The sequence below is a fragment of the Pygoscelis adeliae genome, unplaced genomic scaffold, assembly GCF_000699105.1.
Source record: "Pygoscelis adeliae isolate BGI_AS28 unplaced genomic scaffold, ASM69910v1 Scaffold120, whole genome shotgun sequence".
NCBI lineage: Eukaryota > Metazoa > Chordata > Aves > Sphenisciformes > Spheniscidae > Pygoscelis > Pygoscelis adeliae.
In genome coordinates this window covers 8,697,062-8,709,298 of record NW_008824032.1, presented here as the reverse complement: position 1 = coordinate 8,709,298, position 12,237 = coordinate 8,697,062, and the positions used below count along the sequence as shown (strand labels likewise).

Sequence of the window (12,237 nt, the reverse complement as noted above, 5' to 3'; positions counted from 1 at the left end):
GCTGTTGCTTTTACCCAATTCTGTGATTATTCACTGTAGCAAATTATTCCTGTAATAGTTGTGGTAATGACAACTGTAAAGTAGAATATCTGTAGTACCGTTAGGTTAGCAGAAACTAAAGGAAAATAGTGATTGCTGAACCAGATGCCTTGCCAGAGATATGAGCTTAGGTCTGTACCTTTCCCATTGTCAAAGGAAATCCATTATAAGTCTCTTAAATCACGTTTGCTTCATTGCTTCTACACAGAAGTAAACTATCCTTTTTTATCCTATACGGAACAGTTTCACCCTGGAAAACTAATCTAATTGGTATTTTATTTTATTTTGGCTTGGGTTTTGGCTGCTTTATGGATACACTGGAGTAAGGGACTATGTGAAGTTACTTATTGCCCTCAGCCTTTTCTTATGTAGGGGAAAAGTCATAATTACGGTGCCTATCTTCTCAAAAGATTTAGGTAATGAAAATGGACAGCTGGCAGAGTTGGGCTGCAGTTGGCCTAGTGGTGTAGCAATGAGGGGCTTGGTACCCCTTAGTAGGGGTAGGTGCTGCTAGGACCAAGTATGTTTCTACAACTGTATGCAGACAGTGCCTCGAGACAGCAGGAGTCATCCCCTGTACCGTGCCCCCACGCAGGGACCAAAGAACAGCTCTATGACTTCCTGGACACGGAGCAGGTGGTGCAGCGGCTCGCCCCAGGGAAGGGGAGAGGGTGGTTTTTTGTATAAAACAAAGCATTTTCAACATGACTGACATGGAGAAGTGTACTGGCTCAGAGCTAGACCTCCGTGTCTGTTGTCCTCATCCCCTTTCCTGCCATCACTGCCACTAGCTTCAGCAGTGTGCTCTGCCTTTCTCTTGGGTTTAGCCCTCTCTGCTTGATGGCTGTCTTCAGGTTTTTTCCCTGGTCCTTTCGTAATGTCTGGATCTTTTTCTGATTTTTACATCCCTCTTGGAGGAGGATTAGGTATCTACTACTGCTGCTGGATAGGGGCAGTGTACAGCCACCTCTGCAGGTCCCATTTAACTGACGTTTAGGACTGCAGCGTCTCAGTAGAAACCGGGAGAGCCCTGGGCAGTTTAACATTCTCATTTCCATACAGTAGCAAAACACTGGTGAATTCAGGATGCAGAGAAGAAGGCAAAGGAAAACTTACATGCTTTGTGAATTTAAAGATATAAATTATACCATCTCTGCTGGGTCAGACAACCTTGATGTATGAGCTCAAAACTTGCTTATTTTGGTATCTGGTTCTTCGTTTGCAACATATTTCTCAGACTACGCATGTTTTGTCAGTCCTTAAGCCTGGATTATACAGATAACGTAGACACTGTGCTGTATTTTGAACCCTGAACATCCTGCTTTTCTCTTGTCATTGACAACTTATGTATTTATCCTATAGTGGATGATATCTAATATTATTATGCTGGCTCACTGCTGAGCTTTTTAACCGAATGCTACTGTGGCTTGTCTTTATTATAATAGAGACACATCTTAAATTAAAATGCTTTATCGATATGAAAAAACTTCTTTTGTTTTGTAATTAGAAAATTCGCTGTGCTTTTAATTAATACAAGTATTGAAGAGTATTTGGTTTCTGAGTCTATTTTTTGCATTCCACAGCCACATCATTTTAGTGATTTATAGTTGAAATGCCTATTGAAAGCCTCCATAATAAAAATAAAAAAGAAATTAGATTACCTCTGAGACTTAAAAGAGCTGTTGAAGAATTTATTAGAACAATGTTAAAATTGCCCTAAAACAAGTCATGTTAGTCTGCAGGTTGAAATGGGATGCCTGGGAATTCAGAGTGCTGTACTACTACGATTAATTAAAATGTAGTCAGCTGAAACCTCCACTATAATCAAAATTGTTCCCCAGGGTTTTACCTTCATTACAGTCCCGGTGCAGCCTTCCAGTCCCGACCATTGCTGAGCTAAGTAATTAGTTCAGTTGAAAAAAAAATAAACAAAAGGATAAAATTACCATGACAGTACATAGGATTTTTTTTTTTTTTTATTGCTCTGCCAGGCTCTGTTTGATAGTATTAATTGTATATGGCCATTCTTTCTGCTGCCAAAGACAAACAGTGAGAGACAAAGTATATCTGATTTGAGGGCTATGTTGTTTTCCATATTGTAAGACTTGGATTATTTTACAGTTGCTGTTTTCTGTAACTTGGCTAAGACACCGATCTCCCTTTTGCAGATGCGCTGCCTATCTCGTCCCTGTTGTGCTGTGGGTAGTGTTCTGCTACAGTGGGGTTTCCTTATCAGCAATTCTGCAGTAAATCAAGCAAGAGGAGACTACATTTCCCAACAGGGTCTCAAATGAAGAATTCACAGCGTGTGAATTCATACAGGATACCAGAGGACATCTGCCTTACGAGGCTGTCTCCAGAGTTGAGACTTCAGGGCCTAGATAAAGCACTGCTTCTGTCTCTCCCATATCGTATATATTCTGACCCCAGCTTTACATAGTCTGTCATCAGTTTGTCCTTCAGCTGGATGCGGTAGTGAAACCCTTTGGATAGGGCTAACCCTTATCATTCTCTTGTTTCATGTCAGGACACTCTCCCAGAAGCTGCTGAATAGCAAAGACATGACAAAGAAACCTTTGATTGTGGCTGTCGATACTGAGACTGGAGAATTGTAACTCCAAATTAAAAGGGATCCCACTGAGCTGTGTGTCTCTGACAGAGCGAGCCCCAAGTTTGTTTTTCATCTTAATGATCTGAATGCAACTGGTTTGGATTCTTGAAAATGTTTTTAAAAACAATGGTGCTTTTTCAAGGATTAAAGAAAGGGACTTCATGTCCTTTCTGTCTGAATATAATACACAACTATTATTTTATTCTACTAGAGCACTTTCTTCAAGAATCCCATAGCACTTTATGTATGTTATTTAGGCTCCAAAACACCCCATTAAGGGATATTTCTGCATCTTGTTTTTTTGCAGTAAGACAAGTGAGATGGAAGAAGTGCGAGTGATTTGCTAAAGGCTAAGCAGTCCCTATCAGATGTAGAAATGTATACTCCTAAGCTCTTTAATATAACAAAGCACGTGCATGCACCTGACTTCCATCCAAATAAATCTTCCAGGATTCCCTTCTCTGACCACACATAGTGGGTATGTACACAAAGTGCAAAGAAAACACAGTGTATCAACTCATATATGTAGTACATCCTCAACAGCTGTAAAGTATGAAACTGCTCAGTACATACCGTAGCTTTGCGCTTTTAGTAATAAAAATGTCTTCCATGTTAACAGCTCTTTTTAAGTGACTTGTCACGGGAAAGGACAGTAGAGAAGAAGCTAGCTATGCCTTCTCCAGTGGTCTCTCCATCATTGCTTGATGAAACCTGGCATTTCTTCCTTTTGTTTCACTGGCAAGGAGCAAACTTGATGGGGAACCCGCCTTGCACATTTGTGATAGGGCAGAAGAGTCTAAAATGGGAGGACGATCTGTGCTCTGAAAGAGATTTGTGAGATTCTTTGCCCACGTAAGGGGACAATCTCTAGGAAGACTCAAGAAACCTATAATTAGACTACTTGTTGTCCACCTCAGACAGCTGGAGGTCAGATTAAAGTTGGTGTGAGGGGGAGCGAATGCTCTGTTTTTTTCCCCCTTCAAGAGTTTCAAGTTTCCTGTTGCAAAAGAGTTAAGAGGTCATATAGTTTCGATCTCGTGGTGTCTACTTATTTATATCGAGAAACTCCATTGCAACCTGAGCTGTCTCGCCTTCTATGGGGGCTGGTGCTGGTCTGTGGGTGAATGTACAGTGGGGAACGTGCAGCCCATTGGCTTGACTGCATGAGACAAACTGCACGGCAACAGCATGTGCTTGAGCACACGAGTCCTGATGCATCATCTCAACCCTTCCTTTTTCTCTTATACTGACAAGCTCATCCTGTACAGCCCTACTTGCCTCCCAGGTGGGATTTTCTTGTCTTCCCACTCTTTTAGGCAGGTATTGTGTGAGTGGACTACGATGGTATGCATCAAGTTGTATCGGATGACATCTCTAACCATTATGTTAGCAGAATAAAACAGGAAGAATGGCTGCCACTCATTTTTCTATTTAAATTGAGACAGACAAGACTTCATGTAAAATGCCTATTTTTTCACTATATTTTGCACATGATTTTTAAATTGTCTCTTTAGGGAGAGTCTCTAAAACATCTGGTATTCATTTGGGGATTATTTTACATTCTTTTCATCCTTTGCTCTTGTATTCTTCTGCGATATTATTAGTGGTTAAGAAAATTGCATGAGTACTGTGCTAAATACAACCGTGTTGTAAATACTGATTTTTTTTAATGTTATTTGTGTGCTAGAGATTGGACACTGTTCTGTTCAAGTGAATGCCTGAGGAACAGATTGCTATACTAAAAAGCTGGTTATGAGTGAAAAATTGAAAAGTTCAGCTCCAAGGATTTATTTTAACAGGACTATGTTTAGTCCAAGTTTCATTTTATGTAAAATTGTAATTTACAGTTTTGCAGCTGTGCATGTGCACTTTCACTCTCTGATGTTTGAGACAAAATAATTCAGTGTTGTTGGATTACTTTCTGTGGCGTTTTAGCCCCAGTAGTCATCACTGTGAATTTGCTGTGATTGAAAGAATTTAGGCTTATGTAATGGAAGATAAGAAATTTGTGTTAGAATTTTGTATAATTCCAGCTTTAACTATTTCTCCCTACATGCCACATTGTATAGGTGGGATTTTCATTGGTAATTGTTTTAAAGTTAACCACCTTCATCTTCAAATGAAATACAGATACAGTCTAGCCTTGCATATAATCCTTTTCCTTGGCAGATGTCACAGAGCAGTAGAAAGCTATGCATACACCATTCATAGAGAAACTCCTTCAGCAAAGCACAGCCATTGCTGTGCTGGTGCTTTCCCAGGCTCCCAGCTCCTGCTGAGCTCCCCTGAGAGGGCAAAGGTCTTTCTGTGAGCATGCTGTGTACCTCCATTACTGCCGTAAGAAACGTGTGCCCCACTTGGAGCACTCTATTTTTAGCTTACTTCTGTAGCTATCATTAAACTTGGAGTTGGGAACAGCTCTATGAAAATGACAAAACAATCCATGCAGGTAGCCAGCTGTATGTCCTCAATTTTTAAATACTTTTGAAAGCATATTTTCAGGTATAGATAACCACTGCTGCTCTGGGTATATACATGCTGCCTCATACCGCTGCACATTGTTTTATAACATTCCAGGTAAACTACTTTCAAGTGTTTAATTTCATTCTCATCATCATTTTTAGGCAAATCTGTCATAGTTGTTCTCCATTTCATATAGCCAAACTGAAAGTCCATATAAAATAAATGCATTTTTCAAAGGAGATGCTTCATCTTAGCCTAAAATACTATGTTTTGCTGTTAACGGATAGAGAGTGGGTCTCCACCCCCTGCAACTTTGTCATTTGTCTGTACACAACTGTGTACATATGTACATGCATTTGTATGACTGCAAGAGAGAGATGCAGATGTGACCAGGGCAAAGCAGGGTGCATCTGCTATGTCCTCGGTTGCGCTGGTGGTCAGTATCTGAGGTCAGATGGGGCCGTTCCTTCTGCCTCCCCTTCACCTGCGCTGAGAAGACCACAGGTTCCTGTTTTTTGCGGAGGCTGTGCACAGCAGACCTTGTCTCACATGAATGGGTTGTGTGTTGTGTACCAATCCTGAATAATCACTGAAGTAAGGGCTGAGACCCATAAAACTGTACTGAGTAGGACCACAAAGATGTCTGGGCGAGAAGTAAGGCACCGAGTGTAGCAGACAGTGGTCTGCCTGCAGTTTTCACCAGTTTGGAGCTGGAAATTGCAGCTGCAAAGCGGTGTGGTTCTGCAGGCCTCTAGAGTACGTAGATCTTCAAGTGGTTTTTTTTTTTTTTTTCTGTGCCTTATTCTGCTTAGATGTGAGCATGAAGTTTTATTGTGCTTTGGGTAGACAAGAGTGAATGTGCCACAGTTAAAAATAGTATTTCCTAATGCAAAATGTGAAAACCAGTGCTGGAGATCTTTCCATTGGTTCCAACACTGTATCAGACTGAAAGAAAATGCAGACTGCTGAGGCTATTCCTCACCTCAGAGCAGACTGTTTTCTGCAACAAGATATCACTATACCTCTGGTGCACAGAGCAAAATGCAGCAGGGGACCCTGTGGAAAAGTTCTGGTGTTTTTTTTCCTCCTAGTTTTGGGAGATGGATTTGTGAAAGCAGGTCAGACAAAGCTCGGGGCTATGTGGCTTGTTGCAAGTATGAACTTTGATTTCCTTCCCTGTTACCAGTAAGTCTCAGGGGAAAATATTCTTTAGTAGAATGACTACAATTATTTAATTAACTGTTTGCTTAACTATAGCTTTGTGATTTTTCTGTGCCTATAAGTATCCCTCTTTCCTATACAGCATGTATTGGCACATCATCCTCTGTCCCTTCCTGGAAAGTATATTCAGGAGTCATGGCAATAGTCACAAAAGGTTTTTCAAAGTGAATTTCTATGCAGGTGTTGAGGTAGAGCTGCTTCAGCAGCTGTAGCAACTTGTTTTCGTACCAAATATTGTGTTCCCTCCTCATGCAGGCATACACACAGAGAACTGTACCCAAGTACTCTCAGACTGACTCTCTAGGTGCCATCTTTACCCTTCTCACAGTCTTCCATCCCCTTTTGGGTGTCCCTGCCTGGACCTTGGCTGCAGCACCAGCTATGCAGTGATGGTGGTGGCTGGAGGCAAGTCCTGGGTCCTGCTGGCTTACTACAGAGCCACGTGCCAATGATGCTGTAGCATCTGACAGGGCCTCTTGCTAAAGGTACTTGTTTCAGAATGAGCTGAGGGTATGCTTTGTCTCCCCTCAAAACCCCAGCTTGTTTCTCTCAGTTCAGTTTGGCAGGGAGGGAGGAAAATCCCAGCATGAATTGTTGTTTGGTTGCACCAGGAGAAAGCCCTCAAGCAGGAACATAAATACAGCGAGCAGTAGTACGGATCCGACTGCTGGTGGGACTTACTCATCCCCTGGCACTGTTTGGATTTAGCCATCTGGCTCTGGCCCTGCTTACCCCTGTCAGCTGAGGGTGACAGTGCCAAAGCCAGTAGCTTGTGAATGTCCCCTTGGAGCTTTGCCTGGCCAGCTGGCAGCATATATCATCAGCCAAGCCTCCTCTTCCTCCTCCTCCACAACCTTGGACATGTCAGTCAACACATATAGCCATGCCCTCCCACCCCCAGTGAGGAAAGTGGATTTTAGCCCAATCTAAGCCCCCCTAATAGAAATGAAGGGTTTCAGTCTTTCTTTCCTGCACTAGAGGATGAAAAAAATACCTTTTCCTCCTTTTTATTTTCTTTTTTTAAATTTTTTTCCCTTCCATGGTGGTCTCCACTAGGATGGGCACATCATGCCCATTAGAGGTCACACCTTAGCAATATGAAGCTAGCTCATTCTGGTGCTGGAATTTTATAACGGAGAGGAGAGAATAGGAAGACGAAGATCCTGCCAAGCAGGATCAGCCCCAACTGGAAAGAGGTTAGAAGCCGACTGAGGTTTGTCTACGTTAGGACATGAGACCTGTTCACTCAGATGTGCTTCTTTCTAACTTCTTCCAGTAATGTCATGCTCACATTTATCATCGAAGTGATACTGCCATTTTCCATTGCTGTCATCCTCTCATTCGTATGCCAACAAACCTCCCACCAGTTTCGGTGACAGAGACCTTTTAGGCTCAGCTCCTGTGGGGAAGGTGTGATGACCTACCCTTCAAAACAAGCCAGTCCCTGTCTGCCACTGGGACGCAGTAGCACTCCCGCCCCTCTGCCAGGGGGGTCTTTCTGAATGCTGTGTTTGTAAGCTACAGTCACATCTGTACTGCTTTTTCTTTAAGCCACCCCCTACACTCCTGATGTCTTTAACGTTGATGGGGAAGTAACATTTCCCCACACACAAATGGAGAATGGGTACCACAAAGTGTCATAAAAACTAAGTTGATTCATTAAGCGATAACTTTAGGCAAAACCATTTAAAAATTCATAAAGATGTATTTGTCCTCTTTTCTATCAGTGTATAACAACAGTGTATAACTTTATAAAAGGTTGTTGCCAATCTTAGGCTGCACTAGTTGCCTTTATACTGTGAAGCCTTTTACTTGCTGATGAACTTGATGAATGCGTTTGCAGTGCTTCAGTAACCCTCCCATAACAGCCCCTTCATCCAGTTCTTGCAATATAAACCTTCTGGATGAATCTGAATTATCACGTGCCACACAGCCCGAGTTGGCTCCACGGCATGCTACCCTAATTGTCATTTGTTAAAGAGTCTCAGGACTGCTAGGAAGGTATTTTGTGTGAAATGGATGGTGTTTATTACATCCTCCAAATAAACTTAACACTCAAGACTCCAAGCATAAATTACTAAGCAAAAATCAGAAGCAAAGGACAATGAGATGATCTTATACTGAGTTGAGAATAACCAAAATCAGAAGTTTCTTCAGCAGGTAGACTTTTGCCACCTTGTAATCTTTTACTTTTTCAGCCTGATGCATGGCATTGTTTAACCAGCAGGTATATAAAGAAAAGACAACCTGAAATAAGTGCAGGAATTCACCCAGTCGTTTTGGCTTAGATGAACTCCCAGTGACTTAGTGACCTCTCTTGCCCTTTGCGTACTATTAATCCAGAACCCATGTGCCTTTCTTCAGATGTTTCTGCTAAGACTTTTACATAGTGTTGATGTTATGAAGAACTCTTCGGTGCTGTCGCATCGGTGTTCAGACCTTTGGGTCAAGCGGACCTTGCTACCCTATTTCTTCAGGTTACCATTCCTGTGTGTTTGCTATGGTCATGTTGCATTAGAGAGTGTGTTTGTGTGCCAGTGCTAAATCCATGGCTCCAGAGTGTCTTTACATGATAACAATCTCCTCATGTTGGAGTCCACACCACAGTATCATGATGTCCATGTGACCTGAAGTGTGTTAGGATCTGCTTACAGACAGGCATGCGATGCTGTACTCTGTCCAGGCTTTTTTTTCCCTTAAGAATCACAACAGTTTAAAATGATGCTGAGGAAAACTGTTCAGCCATATGTGTTTTTAAAAGGAGAAGCAATGCAGGACCAGTGTAAAGCATACAGTGGAAAGGAGACCAAATTCAATATGATCTTTAATCCTGCCTGTACTCTGGTTGAAGCCGAGCAACTTCTTTGGAACTGTAAAGGGATTTGAGCATGTGTTCATCTATTAATTTTTTTTTTTTATATCTGTGCTATTTGCAGAAAGCCCTATATTGCAAACCTGAAGCCATACTTTCTCATATTGTACAAAATAATGTGGATAAAACATCACTCAGCACATCTAAATGCACACTGATGATATGTAACCACCACGCGTATTGTCACACATCTGTTTTTCTCTTACTTTCAGAACGATACAGTCTATTGGCATGGCTGTGTGCTTTTTGTATTAATCTAAACAGGTAAAATCAAATAATGTATATTCTATTGCACATGCTGATATCATTTTATTTTCCCATTTCCTTTAGACAGTGATAATGAAAATTTATGTTTTGAAATTGAGAATTTCATTATCCAAAAAAAACCTCAATGCTGACATGCAGAACTATTCTAGCAGGAAAAGCATATCTGATCCAAGTCATCATCAATTGCTCTCTAATTATGATGACAGTACAAAAATGAAGCAAGCTTACCTTCACTCAGGAGACTCTTTTTTTGCTGTATCCCAGGCAGTTTCCTCTCCTTATTCACTTGAAAAGGGAAAATCCACTTGAATAAAGAAAAATAAATACTAGAAGAGTGAGGGATTTAAGGAGTCCTCATCTGAGTTCCTGATCCACTTGTTTCTAGCAAATTGCAAAAAACCTTGATCCAGTAGTAGCTCAGAGCGACTGTCCTCTCCTCGTGTGTTCTGTGGGCTGAGAATCTGCAAGAATAGACCTGAGACGGAGCTGCAACAGGGAGGCAGCGGGGGGACCTTGGCATGGAGTTGGACCAAACTCTAAATATAGCCCAACCCACTTTCCGTGCAGTTCTCTTCACACTCTGAAGGCAGGTGACCTTGTCAGAAAACTGACCTCCCAGCATGTCACTCTCTACAATGAGAGGATCTAACGGAACAGGATTGCGACGTAAAAGGACAGAAAAGCAATCAACCATATGCTTGCAGCAAATGAATGTAGGTATGAGCTCTATTTTTATGGCAGTTGCAACTGATCGAGTCATAATGTGCTTTATTTGATCATTTAGAGAAGTGAGCCGCATGCCAGTTCACAAAAGCCCTTTACAGATGAGAGATTGCATTGTAATTGCTAGTCTTAAATAGAGAGCACTGACATATATGAAAAGCCTGTCGTCTTTCCTCCTCTCAAAAACCTTAACGCAGCAGAGTGTGTAGTATTAGTATTAGTATTTCCCTAAAAGCTTGTGTCTATAAGAAATTATCCTTCCTTTCACTTGCTCTTACAGTAAGACTTTTTGGAAAAAGTGAGTTAAATCCACAAATATATATTCTGGTACCATATAAATCTGAGATGCTAGGGTAGCTTGAAAGGGCAGTAGAATCTGCAGTATCAGAGACCAAACTGCAGAGAAATGTGTAGTATATGCAGAGGAGGAAGCAAGAGAATAAGAGGCGTAGAAACATAACCCTTGTGCCTTAGATAGGGAACTGCTTTTCAACAGATGTTTTATAATCCAGGGAATTTGCCACTCTAACTCTGTGGCAACATGTCAGGGTATTTTGTTCTTAACCTGAAGGAGATTTTAACTTGGTATGAGTCAACCTGATACTCTGTCAAACAGGGACCTGATACTGCTATGTCATATGAAGGCTTCTGAATAAAAAAAGCTGCAGAAATCTGAGCAACTCAAAATGTCTTCTCTCACGTTCTGTCTTAAGACACGTAGGAGAGTTGGGATAGAAGCTTGTTTGCAGTATTGTTCTTCAGTAGGATATATTTGTTGGTGGTGACATATATCTAAGTGTATGCTACATTATATGCATGCACGCAATTTTCAATATCCAGAGAAAACCTGAGAAAACATCAGGACTTTGATAAGTGTACACTATAGACGTGTATGTCTGCAAAATATGCGTGAGCGATATCAGTGGTCAGTAAAGTGGCAGTGTGTATCTATGAACAATAATTTGGGCTGTTAGGTTTTTGCAAGTGTGCTATATATTTTTTCAATTGAAGCCTACTATTTTTGGCAAGTTCCACTGTGTAATTTTATCATGATCTATCGGCTTGAAGTCCGCAGGGTCAGCCAGACTCGTGTGTTACCTTCACAATAAGAACTACAGCTGTGAGGCACAGCTGCTTCCCAAGATAGTGGGAGAACAGTAGAAAATATGAATCTCCTGCAATATTAAGGGAGGCATCACATCTGGGACCATATTACATTCCTGGGCAAAACTTGCTCATAAGTCAGACCTAGGCTAGAGCCCATCCATTAAGTAGTTTTATGGATTTATCCAAGTTCCTCTTTCCTCCCAATTTTACCTATTTCTTCCCCATTAACAAGAATAAATGTTTGTTAGGAGTGGATATTATAACAAAGGAAGGATGCTGGTGTTTGACTTTGAATAGGGGACCTGAAAAAGGAATGAGTCTGCCTCCAGATAGACATATGTTGAGTGACATACTAGCACTGTGTAGGTAGTGAAATTCTAACTGTACAGGATACCAACATCATTAAACTCCAATAGCATTGTGCTATCTGTGCTCCAGGGTGGTACCCTGATGCGATCCAGACCAACCCTACCAATTCCAGCTCCGCAGCGCCGTTGCCACTTCTGCCCCTCTCTCCAGTGCTGGGATATTGAAATCGCCACAGATCCCCTCATTCAGAGAAGGAGATGAGGATAAGGGAGGAAATATGTACTCCTCCCCAGCATGAGTTAGTACTCTTCACCATCCACAGCGAACAGCTGGAGCAGCTTCCATACACGATAGTTCGGTAGTTCTTAGAAAAAGAAGGGATCACAGTGCTCGGTGGGTCCTAAAGCACAGGAACAGTCATACTTTGCCAGGAACTGTGACATGCACTTCTCCTATATGAATATTGTGGAGAAGGGGTGATTTCTTGCTTATACAAATAGTATGCTGGTTGGCTTTGAGGAGGGAGTATTAATCTTTGGGGAGGCTTTTATAGAGCCATGCTGTTTGTGTGTACAGGGCTGTAAATGTTGCCTGACCAACCCCAGCGATGCAAACTTCCTGAAAG

The 12,237-nt window shown here is 41.6% G+C and overlaps 1 protein-coding gene and 1 long non-coding RNA gene across 6 annotated transcripts in view; one reads left to right on the top strand and one right to left on the bottom strand.

Annotated features, from left to right (window-relative positions):
• The window catches only part of LOC103921735, a 65,692-nt gene extending 55,712 nt beyond the window's left edge, over positions 1-9,980 (bottom strand). The window contains exon 1 of the long non-coding RNA XR_663860.1: positions 9,702-9,980. This is a non-coding gene — a long non-coding RNA (uncharacterized LOC103921735). The remainder of the gene's footprint in view (positions 1-9,701) is intronic.
• The window catches only part of CMSS1 (cms1 ribosomal small subunit homolog (yeast)), a 39,777-nt gene continuing 31,362 nt past the window's right edge, over positions 3,823-12,237 (top strand). For 2 of the 5 annotated variants that reach the window (XM_009329791.1, XM_009329781.1), the window contains exon 1: positions 10,040-10,186. In XM_009329791.1, coding sequence (XP_009328066.1) covers positions 10,094-10,186 — 93 coding nt within the window. In that variant the 5' untranslated portion in view covers positions 10,040-10,093. Of the gene's footprint in view, positions 3,936-10,039; positions 10,191-12,237 lie in introns of those variants that run through there. The other 3 variants (XM_009329766.1, XM_009329758.1, XM_009329774.1) reach the window with 3 other exon arrangements.